The 22,636-nt window shown below is 18.6% G+C and overlaps 2 protein-coding genes across 3 annotated transcripts, besides 1 other annotated feature; one reads left to right on the top strand and one right to left on the bottom strand.

Moving 5' to 3' along the window:
- Positions 1-79: 79 nt before the first annotated feature.
- Positions 80-1,183, top strand: Bm11642 (Uncharacterized protein; the record flags this gene model as incomplete). Its single annotated transcript, XM_043075970.1, has 2 exons — positions 80-125; positions 759-1,183. 2 exons carry the CDS (start codon positions 80-82, stop codon positions 1,181-1,183), a joined length of 471 nt encoding a protein of 156 aa, XP_042931904.1.
- Positions 1,184-5,717: 4,534 nt separating this feature from the next.
- Bma-pat-9 (Uncharacterized protein) lies at positions 5,718-20,469 on the bottom strand (the record flags this gene model as incomplete). Of its 2 annotated transcripts, none has more annotated exons than XM_043075968.1 (10): positions 5,718-5,999; positions 7,101-7,331; positions 8,382-8,426; positions 8,980-9,040; positions 9,700-9,827; positions 11,498-11,854; positions 14,494-14,718; positions 17,583-17,710; positions 18,304-18,447; positions 20,208-20,469. In XM_043075968.1, the coding sequence occupies 10 exons, from the start codon at positions 20,467-20,469 to the stop codon at positions 5,718-5,720; spliced, it is 1,863 nt and encodes a 620-aa protein (XP_042931902.1). The 2 variants fall into 2 exon arrangements, with proteins under 2 accessions (XP_042931902.1, XP_042931903.1); XM_043075969.1 differs by having other exon boundaries at positions 5,996-6,049.
- Positions 20,470-22,364: 1,895 nt separating this feature from the next.
- Positions 22,365-22,442: a sequence feature (Short protein (BM_BM825, VIO89923.1) was converted to a misc_feature.).
- The last annotated feature ends 194 nt before the right edge of the window (positions 22,443-22,636 follow it).

The raw sequence follows: 22,636 nt of genomic DNA, 5'->3' as shown, positions 1-22,636 counted from the left end.
TTTAGGATTCCGCTTAGCCAAATTGTATAATTTGTTGTTTAAAAATAATATTAGATAATATTTAATTTTAGAAAAGGAAATGGTTGAAAATAATTTGAAATTTTATCCAGCTATCATTATAACTGGTAATGAATATTTTTTTCTTAATTTAAATAAATTTAAATTTTTTTTAAATCTTGTTTAAAGTGAAAAGAGCAACTATAAACTAAAAGAATTAATTGAAATAGTTTCATTTTAATTTTATTCGTTATTTTATTCCATTTTTAAGTTTATCTAAAATTACATTTTTACACAGCATAATCATTTGTTGCATGAGCAAGTTGATAAATTCAAATGAAATTTAAAACTTAAATAGACTCTGTATATATGATAAAATAGTTTGCAAAAATTCTTTTACTAACTCTACTATAATTTTTTATTTTATTAGTGCAAATTTAAATTTATTCTTCAAGATGACAGAATTTAGTAAACAAAAAGAAAACAAAAATTCATTAATTATTCATTTTAATTTCTGTAAAAGATAACAAATTTAAATTTAATCTTCAAAATGACAAAATTTAGTAAACAAAAATTCATCAATTATTCATTTTAATTTCTGTAAAAGATAACAAATTTAAATTTATTCTTCAAAATGACACAAATTTAGTAAACAAAAAGAAAACAAAAATTCATCAATTATTCATTTTAATTTTCTACAAAAGGTAATTAGTAGCTACTTTGTTTATTTGTTTGTTTATTTACATTAATTGTTTGCACAGATTTCATCCTATTGATGTTTATACCAATAAATAGCATCAACAGTAATGTAAACAAGAAAATATTATCAAGAAAAATGATGGAACAATCGGAAATATTATCAGTGAATCGTTCAAAACGTTTTTGGACTGATGCACGACCACTGAAACGACATTATCCGGATTTTGATGATGATCAGGCAGGTGAAGCATATTATCGTAATCAATATAGAAAAATTATTCTTCCAAATATTCATAATTTCACTGTAAAATTTACATTTATAACTCGTCATACGAAAACAGTAATACCTAAAAAAACTGAGAAAATAATAAAAACAACAACAATAGTTAGTGTAAATAAAACAATGCTGCAATCAACAACTAAAAAATATCAAAATATTACTAAAAAAGCTGAAAAAAAAACCGAAAATTTAAAAAAAAAAGATTAAATTTATAAATAAAAATGAAAAAAAAAACTATTAAATAGTGGAAATGTAAATGCAAAATTTAAATTTATAAAATATAATTTACTCTAATGTATTTTAAAATGAATGTATTCAGTTGTTATTAATTGATAACAAAACTTAGTTTAATATTACTTTGATAATAAAGCTTACTTTAATATTATTTTTCTTTTGAAATAATTAAATATTAACCACCTTGTACTATTTTCATTTTTCAATGAAAATATTTAATAAATATGAATAATTGCTTCATTTTCTTTAACTTATTATTACATGTTTACTATTTAATTGTTCAATGAAAACAAAAAATGAAAAATTATAATTTTTTGAAGATATTTTGAATTCTTGTAATATTTTCAGAAAAAAAAAAAAAATTAAAGAAAAAAGTTAAAGCAAATGTATTATTTTTTTTTTTTGACATGGACAAACCAAACTAAATTCAAATCCTATTTTTTTGTCATTTCAATTATTGTATTTATGTAAACAAAAAAAATATTTGAAATATAATTCTTCATCTTATGCTTTGTTTATGTTTAACTGCTAAATCTGCAAATGTTATTTGAAAAAATTTTGTTGAAAATAAAACTACAAATATGGAGCTAATAGATTTAAAGCTATTTTATTACTTTTATTTTTTCTTAATCATGACTATTTGTAAGAAAACTGAAAAAAATATTGAAATTACACTGAATAAGTATGAAAATAATGATTTAATCGAATCATAATATATATTTTTTGTTTTGATTTAAATTTTTGTTGAATTTAATTTGCTTTTTTTTTGTTTTCTGCAGATTGTTAATCAGTACTGCGATTTACATTACGATAATTGATCATTAATAATTGTTAATTAATACTGTATCTTTAGTAATTGTTAAATAATACTGTATCATACATAAATCATTAGTTGTTCACTTGATTTATAGCTACAATAAATAATAATTTTTATTGAACACCGTTTTTCATGCTACAGTAACCAGAACAGCCGTTAGCATTCACAATTACAGTAGCCAGCAGTTGTCGATCAGTACTGTAATCCTACAGTAGTAAAATTATTCGGGTATTGTTTTTTGCTCTATTTTTTCTTACAAAAAAAGCAATTACGTTTCAATTTCAAAAGAAAAAATTCATCACTGTATATATATTATTTTAAAAAAAAAGAAAAAATGGGAAAAAGAAAAATGAAATGTTGGGAATGGGAACAAAAATATGGGTAGCAACAAGGAAACGGGCAAAAATTACACTTCAAATTCATGCATTAATAATTTATTATGAATATAACAAATATTAATTATAATATGAAGCAAAAAAAAAAAAAAAAGGAGCAGAAAAAATGATTGAATTAATGGTATGTGAAAATATTTAAAAAAATAATTTTATTCTATTTGCAATTTATTATTATTATTAGTTAATTTAAGCAAAATTACTTTATCATTTTATTGTATATCCTATTTTTCAAAAATAAGAAGATAATTTTCAAAACAAAAATTATGACTGACTATTTACTACTAATTAATTATCGTTATGCAATTCAAAAATTCCTTTCTTCTCTTCTTTTTTTTCACAATAATTAATGAATAAAAGAAAAAGATATTAGAGAAATGGATAGAAAAAGTGAAACAAAAATTTTAATTTAAATTTTAATTCTTAAAATTTTGAAATGTAATTGCATGATAAATATTTTAGACACTGGAAAAGTTTTTAAACAAAAAACAAATTATTAAAATGAATTAACTTAAAAAAAAACACCGCCATTTTTGTCATACGATAATTTTATTTGCCACTTATATGATCATAGTTTACATTGTATAAAATTTATTTTGATAAAGAATATGCTAAATAGAAGATAACTAAATTTTGTTCCTTATTCAAACTGAATATTTGGATGAAAAATTGACTCAAATATTTTAAATTCAAATTAAATTTCAATTATCATTTTGTTTCAAATTAATAATACTGTAATAATGCAATAGCCGAAACATTCCTGAATGAATCGATTTCAAATTGATATTTATTTGATTTAATAGTCGATGAAACACTGATGAGTTGCTTAATTCCGTATTGTTTATTTGTTTATTTTTGCATAATCTATTTACTGAATATAAAAACTTGAATTTTTAGAAGAAGAGAAAAAGGAGAGAGAGAAAGAGAGAGAGAAAAAATAGAAGTTAAAATAAATTGTTACAATAGAAAAAACATACTAATAACTTTCGAATTTTATCAAATATATTTATCACTGATTGATGATATTTTAATTTATTATCGATTGTTTTCTCAGTTCCATCAATAAAATAACTTTTAGTTCACTTTTTTTTTTTATTTCAAATTTTTAATAAGCTTTTTTTTTTATATACTTTTGCATCTTTAAAATTGATTATAATTTTATACTTTTTAATACTTTTAAATTTTGCAGCAAAAGAAAAAAAATATATATTTAAAGTTTAAGGCAGTGTATTTTCTATTTAAAATGGAAAACAAAATGAATGGAATTCAAAAAAAAAAAAAAAAAAAGTTAAATTAAGTTGTAAAAAAGTAAAATAATAGAAAAAAGATATATTGGAAAAAAAATAAAGAAAAAAAATGATATAAAACATTGAACTGTACAAAATATGGCACATTGGAATTATTATATTTATGGTATAACAACTGCAAAAAAAGAAAAAGGAATCTCAGGCACAATTTTTTCTTTCAAAACAAAATAAAATTTAAAATTAAAAAAAAAAAAAAAAAAAGGAAACATTTTAATATGGGAAAGAAAAAAAAGTATTATAATGATAAGAAATTAACAGAAAATAAAAAACATCATTGAGGCACATATATTTTTAATCATTATGCGAAAACAATACAAAGGCACATATATAAAATTTTAGCTTAAAAATTCAAAAACTAAATTTAATAAAAATTTTACAAATTTAAAATCTGGTTGAAAAAATATTTGACAAAAAAAAAAAATGAATGAATATTTTAATTAAAAATATTTGCAAAAAAAAAAAAAAAAGTGTCTTATTTTAATTTTTTTTTCATCTAATTCATATAATTCGTTTTTTTTTTTAAAAAAAAAAATAATAATTAAAAATTAAATGACCAAATATTTACTGAAATAATTGGTAAATTTAACTTTTCAAAAATGATAAATAAATATAAAAAAATTAACTTTGCTTTTTACAAATTACTAATTACTTAACTCACAGCAAAAAAAAAAAAAAAAAAACGAAAAACAAAGTTACTATTACTATAAGTAAATATATTATAACAACTAATCCTTTTCTAATTCATTCATTAATAAGTATTACTATATTAAATTTAATATTTTAATATTAGGTTAAACTAATTTGTATTATTTTCTAATCAACAAAAAAAAAGATAAATAAATTTAAAAAAGGACATTTTGTATATTTTAGAATGATGCACAACTAAAATGAAATACTAAACAAAATTCAAATTTTAGCATTTAAATAAATGAACAAATGAAAAAAAAAAGAAACTATAATGAAAGAAAAAAAAAAAAAAGAGGAAAAAAATTTTTTAAAAAAAAAGAGAAATTGGTAAACTCAAACTGATTATGCAAATTTAGGTTTTAATTGTAAAAGAATGCTGAACGATAAGATTACTAAATTGGAATGTAAATTTTGATTATTTATAATTATTCATTCCAAAAACAAAGCAAAAAAAAAAAAAAAAGTAAACAAATAAATGAATAAAAAAAAAATAAATAATATTAGAGAAAAATTTAATTATAAATTATGTATTTTTATTAATTAGTTATAGCTATTTGATCATTTAAAAAAAATTTTTTAAAACAAATTAATTTATTTGCACCCTCAAAATTTTTTGTAACTGCTTTATTTTTTCTTTTCTAAAAAAAATTTTTACTTCCTTCCATTAAAAAAAAAAAAAAAAATTCATAAATTTAATTCCTTTTTTTAAACATATAAAAGTTGAAAAAAAAAAAAAAAAAAAAGAAAACGATGGATAGTTTTTCTTTTTTTCCAAAAAGGAATAAAAAATTTAATTTAATTTTTTTTTTGACAAAAAATTTTAAATTAATTATAATAGTATTTATAGAGATCGAAAAAAAAAAAAAAAAAAAAGGAAGAAACGTTTGAGTTTACGAATAAATAAAAGTATGCACTTAAAATTAAATGTTTAAAAAAAAAATTTTTTTCTTTTTTCACCTAAAAATTTAATAATACGAACGAAAATTAATATTGGTAATAATAAGAAAAACACGTTGATTTACGTCACGATCACGTAAAAATTGAATTAATTTATTATTACTAATATTTTAGTGCATACTTTAAATTAATATGAAAATAGGGAATAGAAATATAAGCCCAAAATGATAAATGAATGACTACAAAATGAGTATCAATGAGACCGTTGTCATATAGGAAATATGATAATAAATGATAATTAATGGTGATGATGATGACGATGATAACGATGATAAAACACTGATGACAATGATAAAAGATAAATTTTTGTTAGCAAAAAAAAAAAAAAAAAACCAATTTCTTTTTTATTACCACGAAACCTGTGGTACCTCTTTACCGGTATTACTAGTGGTAACAACACTAGCAACAATTACATCATCGGTTCGTAATGTATTATTAGCACCAGTTTGTCCCGTATATTGTTGCTGTTGTAAGTGTTCCGCAACATTTGATCGTACCTCATTTCCCGTTGACGCAACGGAAGCAGCGGATGAGATCGTGGACGAGTAATTGCTTAGCATATATTCCAAGTTATCACCACTTACGGTATAATCCAATGCTGGTGTTATCAGTGATGATGGTGCTTCTAACTGTAAACATAATAATTATAATTAATTATCAGTGATGATGGTGCTTCTAACTGTAAAAATAATAATAATCATAATTAATTATCAGTGATAATGGTGCTTCTAACTGTAAAAATAATAATCATAATTAATTATCAGTGATAATGGTGCATCTAACTGTAAGAATAATAATCATAAATATCAGTGATAATGGTTCTTCTAACTGTAAAAATAATAATCATAATTATCAGCGATGCTTCTAAGTAGTGCTTCTAACTGTAAGAATAATAATCATAATTAATTATCAGTGATGATAGTGTTTCTAACTGTAAGAATAATTGTAATTATCAGTACTATCAGTACTTTTCTATAAAGTAAAAGAGTTTCTTTTTTTTTTTGTTAGAAAAATTATTATTATTAAATTAAATTGTTATACAAAATTTGAAACTAACTTAACAATTTACAGTTACGGTACAAAAAAAGTTAGCTTAACAAAAAATTCACTGTCATATATGATAAAGTTTATCAAAGCATTACCAAATAAGATTTTGAAATGATACTATGATAAAATTGATTTTGAATAAAAGTGCAAATTTTAAATTTTGGTAAATTTGCTAATTAAATTAAAAATTATTTCTGCAATGATGGTGAAGTATTCTTTTTTCAAATACTTGATTAAATTATTTAAGTCAAGCATGTAACTTAAATTTAGTGCTAATTTTTTTCCTTAGGAAATTTTTATTTGTCAAATATTTACATATTTTTAAATCTGTAGTACAATATAAAGATACATTTATATTGCGCTTTATTGTGTTTGTGGTTGTAATTGGATTTGAAAAATGAAATTGCTCAGTCAATAAGAAGTAAAAAAGAAAGGTAAGAAATTGTAGGCAATACCTGTGGCTGATAACTACTCACATTTTGCTCAGTCAATAAGAAGTAAAAGAGAAAGGTAAGAAATTGTAGGCAATACCTGTGGCTGATAACTAATCACATTTTGCTCAGTCAATAAGAAGTAAAAAAGAAAGGTAAGAAATTGTAGGCAATACCTGTGGCTGATAACTAATCACATTTTGCTCAGTCAATAAGAAGTAAAAAAGAAAGGTAAGAAATTGTAGGCAATACCTGTGGCTGATAACTAATCACATTATGACTATGATTAGTTAACATATCAGTGGTTTGTGATGAAGTACCACCGCTAGAATATTGCGATACGAATGGTTGTTGTTGTTGTAAGCTTTGTTGTGTTATTTGATCAGTTTGATTGTTTAAATGTAAATGAAAATAATCACCGCAACCACCGTTACTACTTGAAAAAGCCAAATTTGGTGGTGTAAATGATTGCATTGGATTTTGCTGTAAAATTAAATTTAATTTATTAATTAATTTAATAATTTTTTTTTTTTTTGGCACTGAAATTTGAAAAAATTTCATTAAAAAAAAAATTTGCAGAAAATAAAAAATTAAATAAGCACAATTAAATTAGAAAAAAAAAAAGAGATTTTGAAATTACAAATATTAAATGAATAAATTTTTGATGATTTTAATTTTGTGCTATTTGATCAAAATTAAGTTTTTAAAAATAATTTGGTCACATAAAATATGTTATATTTGTTTACAATTTTAAATAATATATTTCGGATAAAATTTTGATCAAGAAAAAATCAATCAATCGATTTATTTTTAGTTATAATAAAAAGGATTATTTTTAAAAATTATTACAAAAGTTTTCAGCTAAATTAGGAATTATGAAAAAGAAATAATAAAATAATACAAACAATTGCATTGAAAAATTTAAAAAAAAAAAAAAATATTAAGTATAACTTGAAATAATAAATTAATTAATTTATTATTTATAACTTATTAAATATAGCTTATTAATTATAATAATTATTAATTAAATTATAACTTATTAAATATAGAATTAAATATAAAAAATGAAACTTGTTAAAATTTTAACTTATTAAATATTAATTATAACATGAAATGATGAATTAATTAATAAATAAAAAAAACTTATTAAATATATGAATATATATAAATTGTGTATATAAGTAAATTATAACTTATCAAATATATTATTAAATATATTAAAAAAAAAATAAAACTTATTAAAAATATTACTACAATTTTAACTTATTAGATGTTAAACACATAAAAAATGATAAATTAATTAATGAATAAATATGGTAATTAATAATTAGCAAATTAATCTTACTAAGAATTTAATTAAAAATGAAAATGAAAAAAAAGTTAATTATTTAACTTATTAATTAATTAATTATTTATAACTTATTAACTTAAACTTATTAATTAATTAATTATTTATAACTTATTAAAATAAAAAATTATTTAACTTAAAATTTTCAAGTCTTCTTTATGACAAAGTTAAATAATTTAACTTACCAATTGATGAGCACCGAACATCATAAATGGATTAGCATGGAAAAGCTGAAAATTTGCATTTATTTTTAATTTTTTAAATTAAAACTACTAATTTAGAGTTTTAAGTTAACAAAGTTATAAGCTAAGAAAAGTTAATTAAAATGAAACATTGAAAATAACAACAAGAAAAGATATTGACATTTATGTATGACTAAATTTAAAAAAAAAATGAAATTGAAATTAAATAATTTTAAAGTGAATTTTAAATTATCAAAATTTATTCATGTCTTCTTTATGACAAAGTTAAATAATTTCAATTTCATTTTTAAAGTGAATTTTAAATTGTCAAAATTTTCAAGTCTTCTTTATGAAAAAGTTAAATAATTTCAATTTCATTTTTAAAGTGAATTTTAAGTTATCAAATTTATTCATGTCTTCTTTATGACAAAGTTAAATAATTTCAATTTCATTTTTAAAGTGAATTTTAAATTATCAAAATTTATTCATGTCTTCTTTATGACAAAGTTAAATTTATCAATTCTGCTTCATTCTTTTTTACTTTTATTTTTCGTTTTTAAAAATTAATTTTTTTTTTTAGAATTGAAAAAAAAGAACTTACATTCATTTCTTGTTTTGTATCAAATGTATTACTTTGATTTCCCAAATTTGCTAAATCATCGCTGAAAAATTAGTAATTAATAAAAAGAAAATTTAAATAAAAAATTATTTACTTTCTTCTTTCTAATTGCTCTCATTAGAATATAATTTTAAAAATTACTTTTTTAATTTTAATTTTAAATCAAAATCTTTCTACTAATTTCAGTATCGTTCTACTAATTTCAGTACTTTTTTCAAATAAAAAATAAATCCATTTCAAAATTTTGCACCTAATTTTTTTTTTAAAAAACTAATAAATTGAAAAAACAAGAAATACTATTTTATTTATTTATTCAGAATAGTTTTCACTAAATTCCCATTTTTTCTTTCTTTTTGCATTAATTTAAAAAAAAAAAAAATATTATTTAATAATAACTAATGAAAAAAGTAAATAACTTACTTATTTATTTTATATATATTTTTTATATAATCTATTGAATATGCAACTGATAAACTATACTAATCAAAATTTTAAATTTAAATTTTAGAAGGAAAAAAAAATAAAACTAAGAAATTTTTAGCAAAGTAATATAACTCATTTAATTTTTTGAATTATACATTAAAAAAAGACAAATAGCATTGTTTACTAGTAATATATATACATCAATGAAATGTTTGTTTGTTTTTCATTTAAAAATATTTTTTAATTTTTTTTTTTAAAAAAAAAGTAAAAATTACAAACCATAAATTAGTTTTAAATGCTGAATCATCTTTAAGCATTGATGTTAAACGTGTGGTACTATTTAATAATGAATCCAATTCTTTATGATCACTTATTGATAATGTCTTTTGACTACTAAAGAAACCATCCTGAAAAAAAAATTTTTGTTTTAAATATTTATAAATTTAAATAATAAAAAATAAACAAATTTATCAATTTAAAAAATTTGACAGATTTCAAATAAATAAATAATTGAATTCAATTCTTTATGATCATTTATTGATAATATCTTTTGAATATTAAAGAAACCATCCTGAAATTTTTTTTTTAAATATTTATAAATTTAAATGATAAAAAATAAACAAATTTATCAATTTAAAAAATTTGATAGATTTCAAATAAATAAATAAATAAAGGAAAATATTTAAGAATTCTTTTCTTTCCTTTTTTTTTTTTTTTTTAGCAATACTAAAATGACAGTATGACGATGGGTAAATGATTAATTGATAAGGAATGTGATAAAACAAGAAATTAGTGAGAGAGAGAGAGAGAGAGAAATGTGACCTTTTTTTTTTTTCGTTAAATTAAACAAAATTAAATGCAAGAAGGGAAGAAAAAAAAATAAGAATTTTTAAAGTTATTATAATTTATTTAATAATAAATGCTTATTTTTATTTTAAATTATTATAAATTAAATTTTAATACTAACAAAAAAAAAACTTTTCTTTTTTTTGTTTATTATTTTTATTTTTTTTAAATTATTATTATTATAAATTAAAATTTTAATACTAACAAAAAAAAAAACTTTTTTTTTTTAAATTTTGTTTACAATTTCAATTTTTGTTTACATTTTATTTTGAGCCTATTACATGCTAATATTTTAAAAATATCATTTGATAAAAGTTTTTTGTCTTTTATAACCATTTCTTTGTGCTAATGAAAATGATGCAAAAAAAGTAATAATAATAACAAAGAATACAGGTAAATTCCAGGTTGTTGTAATAAAACCAAAAAAGAGAAAAAAGGGTAGAAAGGATTCATTTCTGTCAATAAAATTTGTTGAAAATATAGGACATAAGTAAGTAACTAAGTAAGGAAGTAAGTAAGTAAGTAATCAATCAATTCATCTTACTAACTTATTAATTAGCAAAGTTGATCGTTAAGTAATGATGACTGTTGAAAAATAAGTTCTTTTACCATTTCAATTAATTAATTAATTTAAGAATGGGAAAAATGTATTATTTAAAAAAATTATTTTTATTTTTACTTTATTTTAAAATGTAATTTTTTGATAAATACTACCAGAAATAATATTTCAGAAGCAAAATAATTATAAATCATATTAATAAATATAAATTTTAAATATAAATATTCTAAACATAAAAACTTATATTCTTACTTCTTTTCATCTAGCAAAAGCTATTCTATTTTGTTTAATTAATTTTAGCAAAAAAAAAAAAGAAAACAAAACAATCATTTTTTTTTTTTATTTAAAAACCAAAAAAAAAACTTTAAATCATTAAAATTACAATTATTAACAAAATAATATCATTTCCAATTAAAAAAAAAATATATTTATTTTATTAGCTAAAATATATTGCAAAAATTTCATATTGAAATTTATAATATTTAATATTGAAAAATAGCTAAAAAAAATAAATTTAATATTTTATCATTGATCAAAAAAAATAAAAATATTTTTCCTTTTTTTTTTTTTTTTTGAATATGAAATAAATTTAATTTTATGTTTTAAAAAAAATGAAATTTTCGTTTTTGAAATTTAAAAAAAAAGAAAAAACAAAAAAAAAATATTTCTTACCGCTTGTAATGGTGCATGAATAAATGCATCATTTGAACCAATAAGAGATGAATGATTTGAATTGTTATTGTTGTTGTTGTTATTGTTATTGTTATTGTTGTTATTGGTTGTTGTAGTAGTAGTAGTATTGATTGTATTATTGTTTCGATTAGGATTATTTGTGATATTTGCAGTACCAATGATAAGATCAGTGCCAGTTGATAAGATCGATCTTGAATGCACTGATAATTTGGCATTGCGTCGCCTTCCTGAACCTGTCAAATGACCAATGCCACTTGCTGAACTTGTTGTCAAACGGATACTACCCATTCCTGTTTCTGAACTTGAACTTGCATTTATAATATCATGATTTTCCAGCTAAAAAAAATTAGAAAAATTATTTCATTTGAAATTTTAAATTTAAATTTATCATAAATTTAAAAATGAAAAAAAAAAAAGAAGAACGAAAGTAAGAAGTTTATATTAATAATTATGCAATTATTATTATTATTTTAATATAAATATTTTTCTAAAAAAAATTTACACCAAAAATTTTTCAAATAGAATATTTTGTGATTAAAAAAAAAAAAAAATAGTTTTTTTTTTATTGACTATTAAAAAATGATTTAGAAAAAATTAATCAAATGATTACTGATTAAATTCTGATAATGTAATTAAGTATAAATGTGCTTTTATTTGCTCTTTCCATTTCTTTTTTTCAAACTTTTTACATTACTTAAAGAAACTTTTATGCAAAAAAAAAAAAGAAGGAAGAAAAAATACGAATAAAAATTTGATATTTAAAAAAAAAAATTTTGATATAATAACTGAGAAAATTTAATTGTTGCAGAAAAAGTAATACTTTTTTAATACTATAAGTAATAATTTTTAGTAATACTGTAAGTAATACTTTTTAATACTTATTAATACTTATAAGTAATACTTACCCAATTATTCCAATAATTTTTTTTATCATTTACAAAGTAATTCATTTAATAATAATTAATTTTATGCTAATAAGATTATTCAAAATGTCAAAAGTTAAATATTATCATTAATATAAATTTTAGCAGATATAAAAGCAAATAATTTTATAAATAACTAATAATTTGATCAGCAAATGGTTATTATTAATTAATTATTAATTTACTTAATTTCTTATCATTATCATTAATTAATTAGTAACTTACTTAACTTACCATCATTATTAATTCTACTCTTAATTAATTATTAATTTCACCTAACTTATTATCATTATTATTAATTTTGCTCAACTTTCAATTATTAGTTTATTTTAGCTTATCATTATTATCAATTAATTATTAATTTCCTTTAACTTATTACCATTAGTAATAATCTTATCATTGATTAATTAGTAAGTTACTTAACTTTTTATCATTATTATTAATTAATTATTAATTTCACTATACTTATTAGTAATTTACTTAACATTTTATCATTATCATTAATTATTAATTTATTTTAGCTTATCATTATTATTAATTAATTATAATTTCACTAAACTTATTATCATTATAATTAATCCTATCATTAATTAATTAGTAATTTACTTAACTTTTCATCATTATTACTTATTTCACTCTTAATTAATTGTTAATTTCACTAAACTTATTATCATTAATCTTATTATTATTATTACTTATGAATTTTACTTAACTTTTTATCATTATTAATTATTAATTTATTTTAGCTTATCATTATTATTAATTAATCACTAATTTCACTTAACTTATTATCATTATCATTAATCTTATCATTAATTAATTAGTAATTTACTTAACTTATCACCATCATTACTAATCTCACTCTTAATTAATTGTTAATTTCACTAAACTTATTATCATTAATCTTATTATTATTATTACTTATTAATTTTACTTAACTTTTTATCATTAATAATTATTAATTTATTTAGCTTATCATTATTATTAATTAATCACTAATTTCACTAAACTTATTATCATTATTAATAACCTTATCACTAATTAATTAGTAATTTACTTAACTTATCACCATCATTACTAATCTCACTCTTAATTAATTGTTAATTTCACTGAACTTATTATCATTATAATTAATCCTATCATTAATTAATTGGTAATTTACTTAACTTATCATCATCATTACTAATCCCACTCTTAATTAATTGTTAATTTCACTAAACTTATTATCATTAATCTTATTATTATTATTACTTATTAATTTTACTTAACTTTTATCATTAATAATTATTAATTATTTTAGCTTATCATTATTATTAATTAATCATTAATTTCACTGAACTTATTATCATTATAATTAATCCTATCATTATTAATTGGTAATTTACTAACTTATCACCATCATTACTAATCCCACTCTTAATTAATTGTTAATTTCACTAAACTTATTATCATTAATCTTATTATTATTATTACTTATTAATTTTACTTAACTTTTTATCATTAATAATTATTAATTTATTTTAGCTTATCATTATTATTAATTAATCATTAATTTCATTAAACTTATTATCATTATAATTAATCCTATCATTAATTAATTAGTAATTTACTTAACTTATCACCATCATTACTAATCCCACTCTTAATTAATTGTTAATTTCACTAAACTTATTATCATTAATCTTATTATTATTATTACTTATGAATTTTACTTAACTTTTTATCATTATTAATTATTAATTTATTTTAGCTTATCATTATTATTAATTAATCACTAATTTCACTTAACTTATTATCATTATCAATAACCTTATCACTAATTAATTAGTAATTTACTTAACTTATCACCATCATTACTAATCTCACTCTTAATTAATTGTTAATTTCACTAAACTTATTATCATTATTATTAATTATTTATCAATTTTACTTAATTAGTTTAATTTGTTTACTTTATCTTTTCTTCTTTTTCTCACTCTAACATTTTCTTTTCTCATTTTTCGTTCACGCTTAAATTTAAATGAAAGATATTAAAGTTTAATGAAAACGAACATGTCGTCGTTTAGCTGCTGTCGCATAAGTAAGTGTCTTTTCCAATGGATCATTTTCAATTCCTGTCATTTCATTTTTTCGTTGATGCATCTCTTTGTGACATTTCAATGAATTCTTCCATTTAAATGTCATCCGACATACATTGCACTCAAATGGTTTATCATCCGAATGAATTCGTTTATGATTCCAAAGCGTTGAACGACGATTAAATCGTGCTTTACACATCTGTAATAAATTATTTTATTTAATTATTTATAAAAGAAAAAATAAAATTTATGAAATGAAAATTATTACATTTAAAAAAAAATAAATAAACAAACAAAAACAAAAACAATTATAGTTTTTTTTTTTTTTTTTTTTTTGATTTTACTTATTTTATTTTTAACTATGATGAAAAAATTATAATTTAGAAATGAAATTTAAGAATATTTTTAATTATAAATGAAATTTAAGCAATTACTTTTAATTGCAAAAATTAAGCTTCAATTCTATTTTTTAGCGTTTATAGTTTTTGATTTTACTTATTTTATTTATTCTTTTTTAACTATGATGAAAGAAAAAATTTTTTTTTTTAATTATAATTTAAAAAATGAAATTTAAGAAAAAATTTTAATAGCAAAAATTAAGTTTCAATTCCATTTATGACTTGATTTTGATTTGTTTATTTATTTTTTAAACTTTTATTTCTTTATTTTTTTTTTAAACTTTTATTTATTTGATGAAAAAAATTTTTTTTTTTTTTTTTTTAATTATAATTTTTTAACTGTGACTAAGAAATAAAAGAAAATTCATTTAAGAAAATATTTTAATAGTGAAATCTAAATTTCAATTTGTATTTAAAGCTTAATTTTATTTATTTACTTTTTTTTTTAGCTAATGATGAAAAATTTTTTCAATTATAATTTTTAACTGTAATTTAGGAATGAAAGAAATTTATGCAAGAAAATATTTTAATAGTAAAATTTAAGTTTCAATTTTATTTATAGTTTGCTGTTTATTTATTTATTTTTTTTTTTTAATTATGATAAAAAATATTTTTTTTTAATTGTAACTATAAATAAAAAATAAAATAAATTCATTTAAAAAAAAAAAAAAAAAAAAAAAAAAAAAAAACATTTTAACAGTAAAATCTAAATTCCAGTTCTGTTTATAGTTTGCTGTTTGTTTGTTTATTTATTTATTTTAAACAATGAAGAAAAAAAATTTTTTTTTTCAGCTATAATTTTTAGAAATTAATGAAATTATCAAACTTTTCATATATTTGGAAAATTTTATAACAAAATGAATTCAAATTATTTTAAATTTTATTTATTAACTTTTCTTTTCTTTTTTTTTTTTTTTTTGTTTCATTTGTTTTGCTCTTGTTTATTTCATAAATTTAAATGAAATATAAAAATTGTATGAAATCAGGTTTGTATATAATTATTATTTAATAATTTCTCTTTTATTTCTTTCCTTTTTTTTTTTTTTCTTATTATTATTTTCTTCATTTAAATGTTACTTAAGTGTAATATTAATTAGTAAAATTTGAACTTTTGGCAACAAAAATTTTACAACTTGAAAGCTTAATGTATTACACAAAATTTATTATGATTTATTTGTTACACAACAATGACATATGATTACGATGAAGAGGAAGTTGTAATTTGAATGAAACTTAGATTAAATTAAATTAAATTAGATTAGTATATTTGTGATGTTACTAATAATGTCATTGTTGTTGTTATTGTTGTTGCTATTATTGTTATAGTAATAATTTTCAACTCAGTAGTATATTTTAATCAATTTTTTTAATTTTTAAAATAATTTATTCAATGCATTGTATATTTAATCGACATATGATTACGATGAAGAGGAAGTTGTAATTTGAATGAAACTTAGATTAAATTAAATTAAATTAAATTAGATTAGAAGGTATATTTGTGATGTTACTAATAATGTCATTGTTGTTGTTATTGTTGTTGCTATTATTGTTATAGTAATAATTTTTCAACTCAGTAGTATATTTTAATCAATTTTTTAATTTTTAAAATAATTTATTCAATCCATTGTATATTTAATCGACATATGATTACGATGAAGAAGAAATTGTAATTTGAATGAAATTTAGATTAGATTAGATTAAATTAAATTAAATTAAATTAGATTAAATTAGAAGGTATATTTGTGATGTTACTAACAGTGTTATTGTTATTGTTACTGTTGTTGCTATTATTGTTATAGTAATAATTTTTTAACTCAGTAGTATATTTTAATCAAATTTTTTTAATTTTTAAAATAATTTATTCAATGCATTGTATATTTAATCGACATATGATTACGATGAAGAAGAAAGTTATAATTTGAATGAAATTTAGATTAGATTAGATTAAATTAAATTAGTACATTTGTGATATTATTAATAATGTCATTTTTGTTGTTATTGTTGTTGCTATTATTGTTATTGTTGCAGCAATAAATTTTTCAAGTTAATGTATATTTAATCAATTTTTTAATTTCAGCAAATAATTTTATTCAATTCAATATATATTTAATCAAATTTTTAATTTTTAAACATATTTGTGTTTATTCAAGTTAATAATGTATAATTAATCAAATTTTTAATTTTTAAAATAATTTATTCAACTTAATGTATATTTAAATATGAAATGATTGATCTGATATAATCAAAATAACAAAAACATTGAATTCTAATTATATTAAAATGTTAATAACAAAATGTAAATAAGTATATTTTTGATATTATTAATAGTGTCATTGTTATTGTTTAAGCTGTTGTTGTTGTTTTTGTTGTCGCTATTATTGTTATTGTTGTTGTAATAATTTTTTCAACTCAATGCATATTTAATCAATCAAAAATCCGACATTATGATAATATATTTAAGTATGGAATGATTAGAAGAGACTGATATAATCAAATAACAAAATATTCTATTCTACTTATTTTATTAAAATGTTAATAATTTTTGTGTTATATTTAAGAAATTGAATGTTATATATGAAATTAAATGTTTATAATTTATATAAAAAAATTGTTTATTAAAAAAGAAAATGAATAAACAAATAAATAAATAAATAAATAAAAATACATTGCATTCGAATGGTTTCTCGCCAGTATGTGAATTTTGATGTTCTTCAAGTTCCATTTTAGAGCCAAATCGTGATGAGCACATATTGCAATTATATGGTCGTTTACGATCAGCTGTTAATGGCCTTCCTAAAATAAAAAGTAATAATTAAATTAAATTAAATTAATTACTGAAAAAATTTAAATGAAAAAATAAAATTATTGAATATATTTTGGCTTAATTTTGTATTAATTTGTAATGCAAATCAAATAATAATTGATAATAATATTTGATTTGAATTTGATTTTATATAAAATTGAATAACATAAACAATTACTTCAACTTTTACTAATTTTTTTTTCGTTTACTTATTTACCCAATAAAAAAGAAAAAAACGATAAAAAAATTAATACTTTATTAATGAATTAAATTTAATTAATATGAAATTAAGAAATGAAAAGGAAAGAAATTTTATCAAAATAACAAATTAAAAAATTATTTTTCCAATACAAATTGAATTTAGAAAAAAAAAAAAAAAAAAAGGAAAAGGAAAGAAAGTAAAAATGAAATTCTTAAAGTGAAAAAAAAAAAATATATTTATTTTATGCATATTTTTTATTTATGTAAAAAATACATCACTATAAAGTGCATTCATGTAGTTTATTTATCCGTATCCGTAACGGATTATATTCCGGTATATGATTGTTTACATAGAAAGGTTATGTTTACAAAAATAAATAACCATTTTGATGAATATTAGATGCTGCTGCTGCTGATACTGATACTGATGCTGATGACGATGATGATGGATGAGTATTTGTTGTTGTTGGTGTAGCAGAAGCTGTAGTTATGTCATGTCCGTATAACCGATAATCTGTTCTTACTACTAAACAAAAAACAATCATTCATTAATTAATTAATTAAAAAAAAAAGTAATAAAGGTTGTTTACCATTTAAAAATGATTAATTTATTTCCCAAAAGGATATTTCATTTTTTGGTATTATATTATAATTAAATAACAATTTCATACTATTTTATATTTAAACAACAAATTTAATTTATCATAAGTAAACAGCAATTACATATTTTATATATTTAAACAATAAATTTAATTTTTATTTAATTTTTTGGTATTATAACATAATTCAACAACAAATTTACAGTATTATATATTTAAACAATAAATTTAATTTACCATAAGTAAACAAAAATTACATATTCTATATACTTAATCAATAAAGTTAATTTTTATATAATTTTTAATTTTTTGGTATTTTATCATAAGTAAACAACAATTCACACTATTTAAAGAATAAATTTAATTTGCAATAAGTAAACAACAATTGCATATTTTATATTTTAAACAATAAATTTAATTTTTAATTTTTTGGTATTATATCATAGGTAAACAACAATTCACACTATTATATATTTAAACAATAAATTTAATTTGCCATAAGTAAACAACAATTACATATTTTATATATTTAAACAATAAATTTAATTTTTAATTTTCTGGCATTATGTCATTAGTAAACAACAATTCACACTATTATATATTTAAACAATAAATTTAATTTTTATTTTTTGATGTTATATCATAAGTAAACAACAATTACACCATTTTATATACCTAAATAACAAATTTAATTTCTATTTATTAAATTTTCATTTTTGGTATTACATCATAATTAAATAACAATTAGATTATAAAATATATTTAAATAATAAATTTATATGCGTGAAATTTGACGTTAATTCTACGTATATTATAATTTATTGCTTTTTTCTTTGTTACGTAATTTACAACAAAAAAAAAAAAACGTAAAATTTTGCTTGAAAAATTCATTTAATCTAATTTATTTGCTTTTCTTTACTTTTTAACATTTTTTTTTTGTATTATTACAAAAATTTTTAAATTATTAATACTACATAAATTTCTCTCCTTTTTTTTTTGGACAAAATTAACTTAAATAAAATAATTTTGAATTCTAATTTTTGTAGTTGTAAATTTGAACCAAAAAAAAAATATTAGTAAAAATGAGAAAAAATTTGTCACAAAAATAAGTGATAATGAAAGGATGAGAAGAGGTTTTGTTAATTTTTGTTTGCTAAATTATTTTTAGGTATATCAAATTCCAAATATCAAATTATCACATTTAAAATAGCAAACTATCAAATTTTAAAGATTGGATTGAAATTCGAATATCAAATTATCAAAATTATCATTTCGTCTAATTTTTCCTATTATTTGCACATTTGTTTTCCAATTGTTAATTTTGAGGTTAAAAAAAAAAAAAAAAAAAAAATTTAAAGTTCTTTTTAAACTAATCTAAAATTAATGACTTAATTAATTTTATCAAAAGTTAAAACTTAAGTATTACTCAAATTTTATTTCAAATGCATAATTTAATAATGTTAGCTAAAATAATTATTTCATCAATAAATCACATAAATAATCAACAACACTTTATCAAATTTTTTTTTTTACTGTAAATTATTTTTTATGCTAAATTTTATTAATTTAAATTTCAGTTAAAAAATTTATTTACATTTCACTTCAAAAATCTATTTTTAATTGCTATTAAAATTATCACTGAATTTTTTTTTTTCTTTGTTTTGATTAAGCAATTTATAATATTTACCAGCTCCATTGCCAGATTGTTGTTGTCGTTGTATATTAGTGATCGTATTGTTGCTATTGTTATTGTTTTCATTGTTATTATCATCGATATTGTTACTGCTGTTATTGTTGACATTATTTCTATTACTATTGCTGTTTGTTGCATCTACCGTATGCGTCGTTGTATGCTGATTGGATGTTACTGATGATGATTTGATGATGATGATGACGATGATGATGACAATGATGACGATGACGATGATGATGATGATGGCAGGGAACATGATTCGGAAACACCGGATGAAGTTGATTGTTGATTTGTTGCAGTTACCGTTACCACTATTGCTTGAGGTGGAAGAATTTGTTGTTGTTGTTGTTGTTGTTGTTGTTGTTGTTGTTGTTGTTGTTGTTGTTGTTGTTGTAATGTTGTTTCTGTTTTCACCAAATATGGATTATGCAAATATCGTGCCGGAAGTGATTGATGTACTTCCATTTTTTTTTTTTTTTTCAAATATTTTATATCGAATTTTTCCTTATTTCGTTTTTCTTTTTTTTTCTTTCTCTTCGTTTCTTTTTTTTTTTTAAAAAAAAATTTGAATTATTATCTTTCGTTTTTTGAAATTGTCCAATGATAATTATAATTATAGCATTTAGGTTGAAGTACCAAATGTACCGAAAATGTTCCACTTAAAATTTGCAAAAATTGTTAACTGCAATGAAATCGTTGAAATTTTTCATTTAACATCATCGATCAAATAGTTAGCCTGAAAAAAATTTGAATAAAAAAAAAAATATTTAAATATGATTATTAATTTTTTAAAATTAATATTATACAAAATAGCGTCGATATGCAAAAAAAAAAAAAAAAAAAAAATATGCTAATTAAATGCGAATACATTAATTTTAATATATGAAATAAATCATTGAAATTAATTAATTAATTTGATAGTGAAAAAAAAAAAACAATTAGATGCGCTTTAGTAATTCAATCATTTAAAAATATAATTTTAAAAAATTAAATTATTACTTCAAATTCAACTTTATTCCTTTTTTTTTCTTAATTTTTTGTCATTTTTCATAAAAAAGTAAGAAAAAAAATAGGAAGAATTGAAAAAAAAAAAAAATAATTAAACATAAATTGTTTACACATTATGCTAATGAAATTGCAAAAGTATCAATTTTTTGTCCTTTCTATTTTCTTATATTTTTTTTCTGCATTTTAAAATTTTATGAGTAGTACAGATTTAAAAAAAAAAAAAAAAATTAAAAAATATGATATGATAATGATAATTAAAAAGATATGATGTGGTAATAATAATTAAAAAAATATGATATGAGAATGATAATTAAAAACGATATGATATGATAATGATAATTAAAAAGATATGATGTGGTAATAATAATTAAAAAAGATATGATATGATAATGATAATTAAAAAAGACATGATATGATAATGATAATTTAAAAAGACATGATATGATAATGATAATTTAAAAAAGACATGATATGATAATGATAATTTAAAAAGACATGATATGATAATGATAATTTAAAAAAGACATGATATGATAATGATAATTTTAAAAAGATATGATATGATAATGATAATTTAAAAAAGACATGATATGATAATGATAATTAAAAAAATATGATATGATAATGATAATTTAAAAAAGACATGATATGATAATGATAATTTAAAAAAGACATGATATGATAATGATAATTTAAAAAAGATATGATATAATGATAATTTAAAAAGACATGATATGATAATGATAATTTAAAAAAGACATGATATGATAATGATAATTTAAAAAAGACATGATATGATAATGATAATTTAAAAAAGACATGATATGATAATGATAATTTAAAAAGACATGATATGATAATGATAATTTAAAAAAGACATGATATGATAATGATAATTTAAAAAAGACATGATATGATAATGATAATTTAAAAAAAGATATGATATGATAATGATAAAACATTGCAATAATATCGTATAAAATAGCATAACAATGATGTTAGCAATTAACAGTAAATAAAGAAGCAAATAATAAAATAGAAAAAATTTTTAATGTCAACAAGAAATTGTAATAAACAATTTAAATAAAAACAAAAAAAAAAAAAAAAGTGTAGTGATATTGGTGATAATTTGAGGTGATAATAATGCTTACAATGAATATAGTAGTTATGAATTTTGTTTACCTAATCATTAAATTCTTTGTTAGGTCCAAAAATAAATAAATAAATAAAAACAAAACAAAAATGATCTGATGCAATTACATATGATCTAATTAAATATCTATGTTTGCTATTGATATTATTTAACGTTATCAGTGTTATCAATGTTATCAGTGTTATCAGTATTATCATCATTTATGCTAATATATTTGAAAAATCTTCAAAATCGGAAGTAATTAACAAATATTAATTAATTA

Source organism: Brugia malayi (assembly GCF_000002995.4).
Source record: "Brugia malayi strain FR3 genome assembly, contig: Bm_v4_ChrX_scaffold_001, whole genome shotgun sequence".
In the NCBI taxonomy this organism is placed as follows: Eukaryota; Metazoa; Nematoda; class Chromadorea; order Rhabditida; family Onchocercidae; genus Brugia; species Brugia malayi.
Note: the sequence above shows the minus strand (reverse complement) of the source record. Positions and strands in the feature narration are given on the sequence as shown.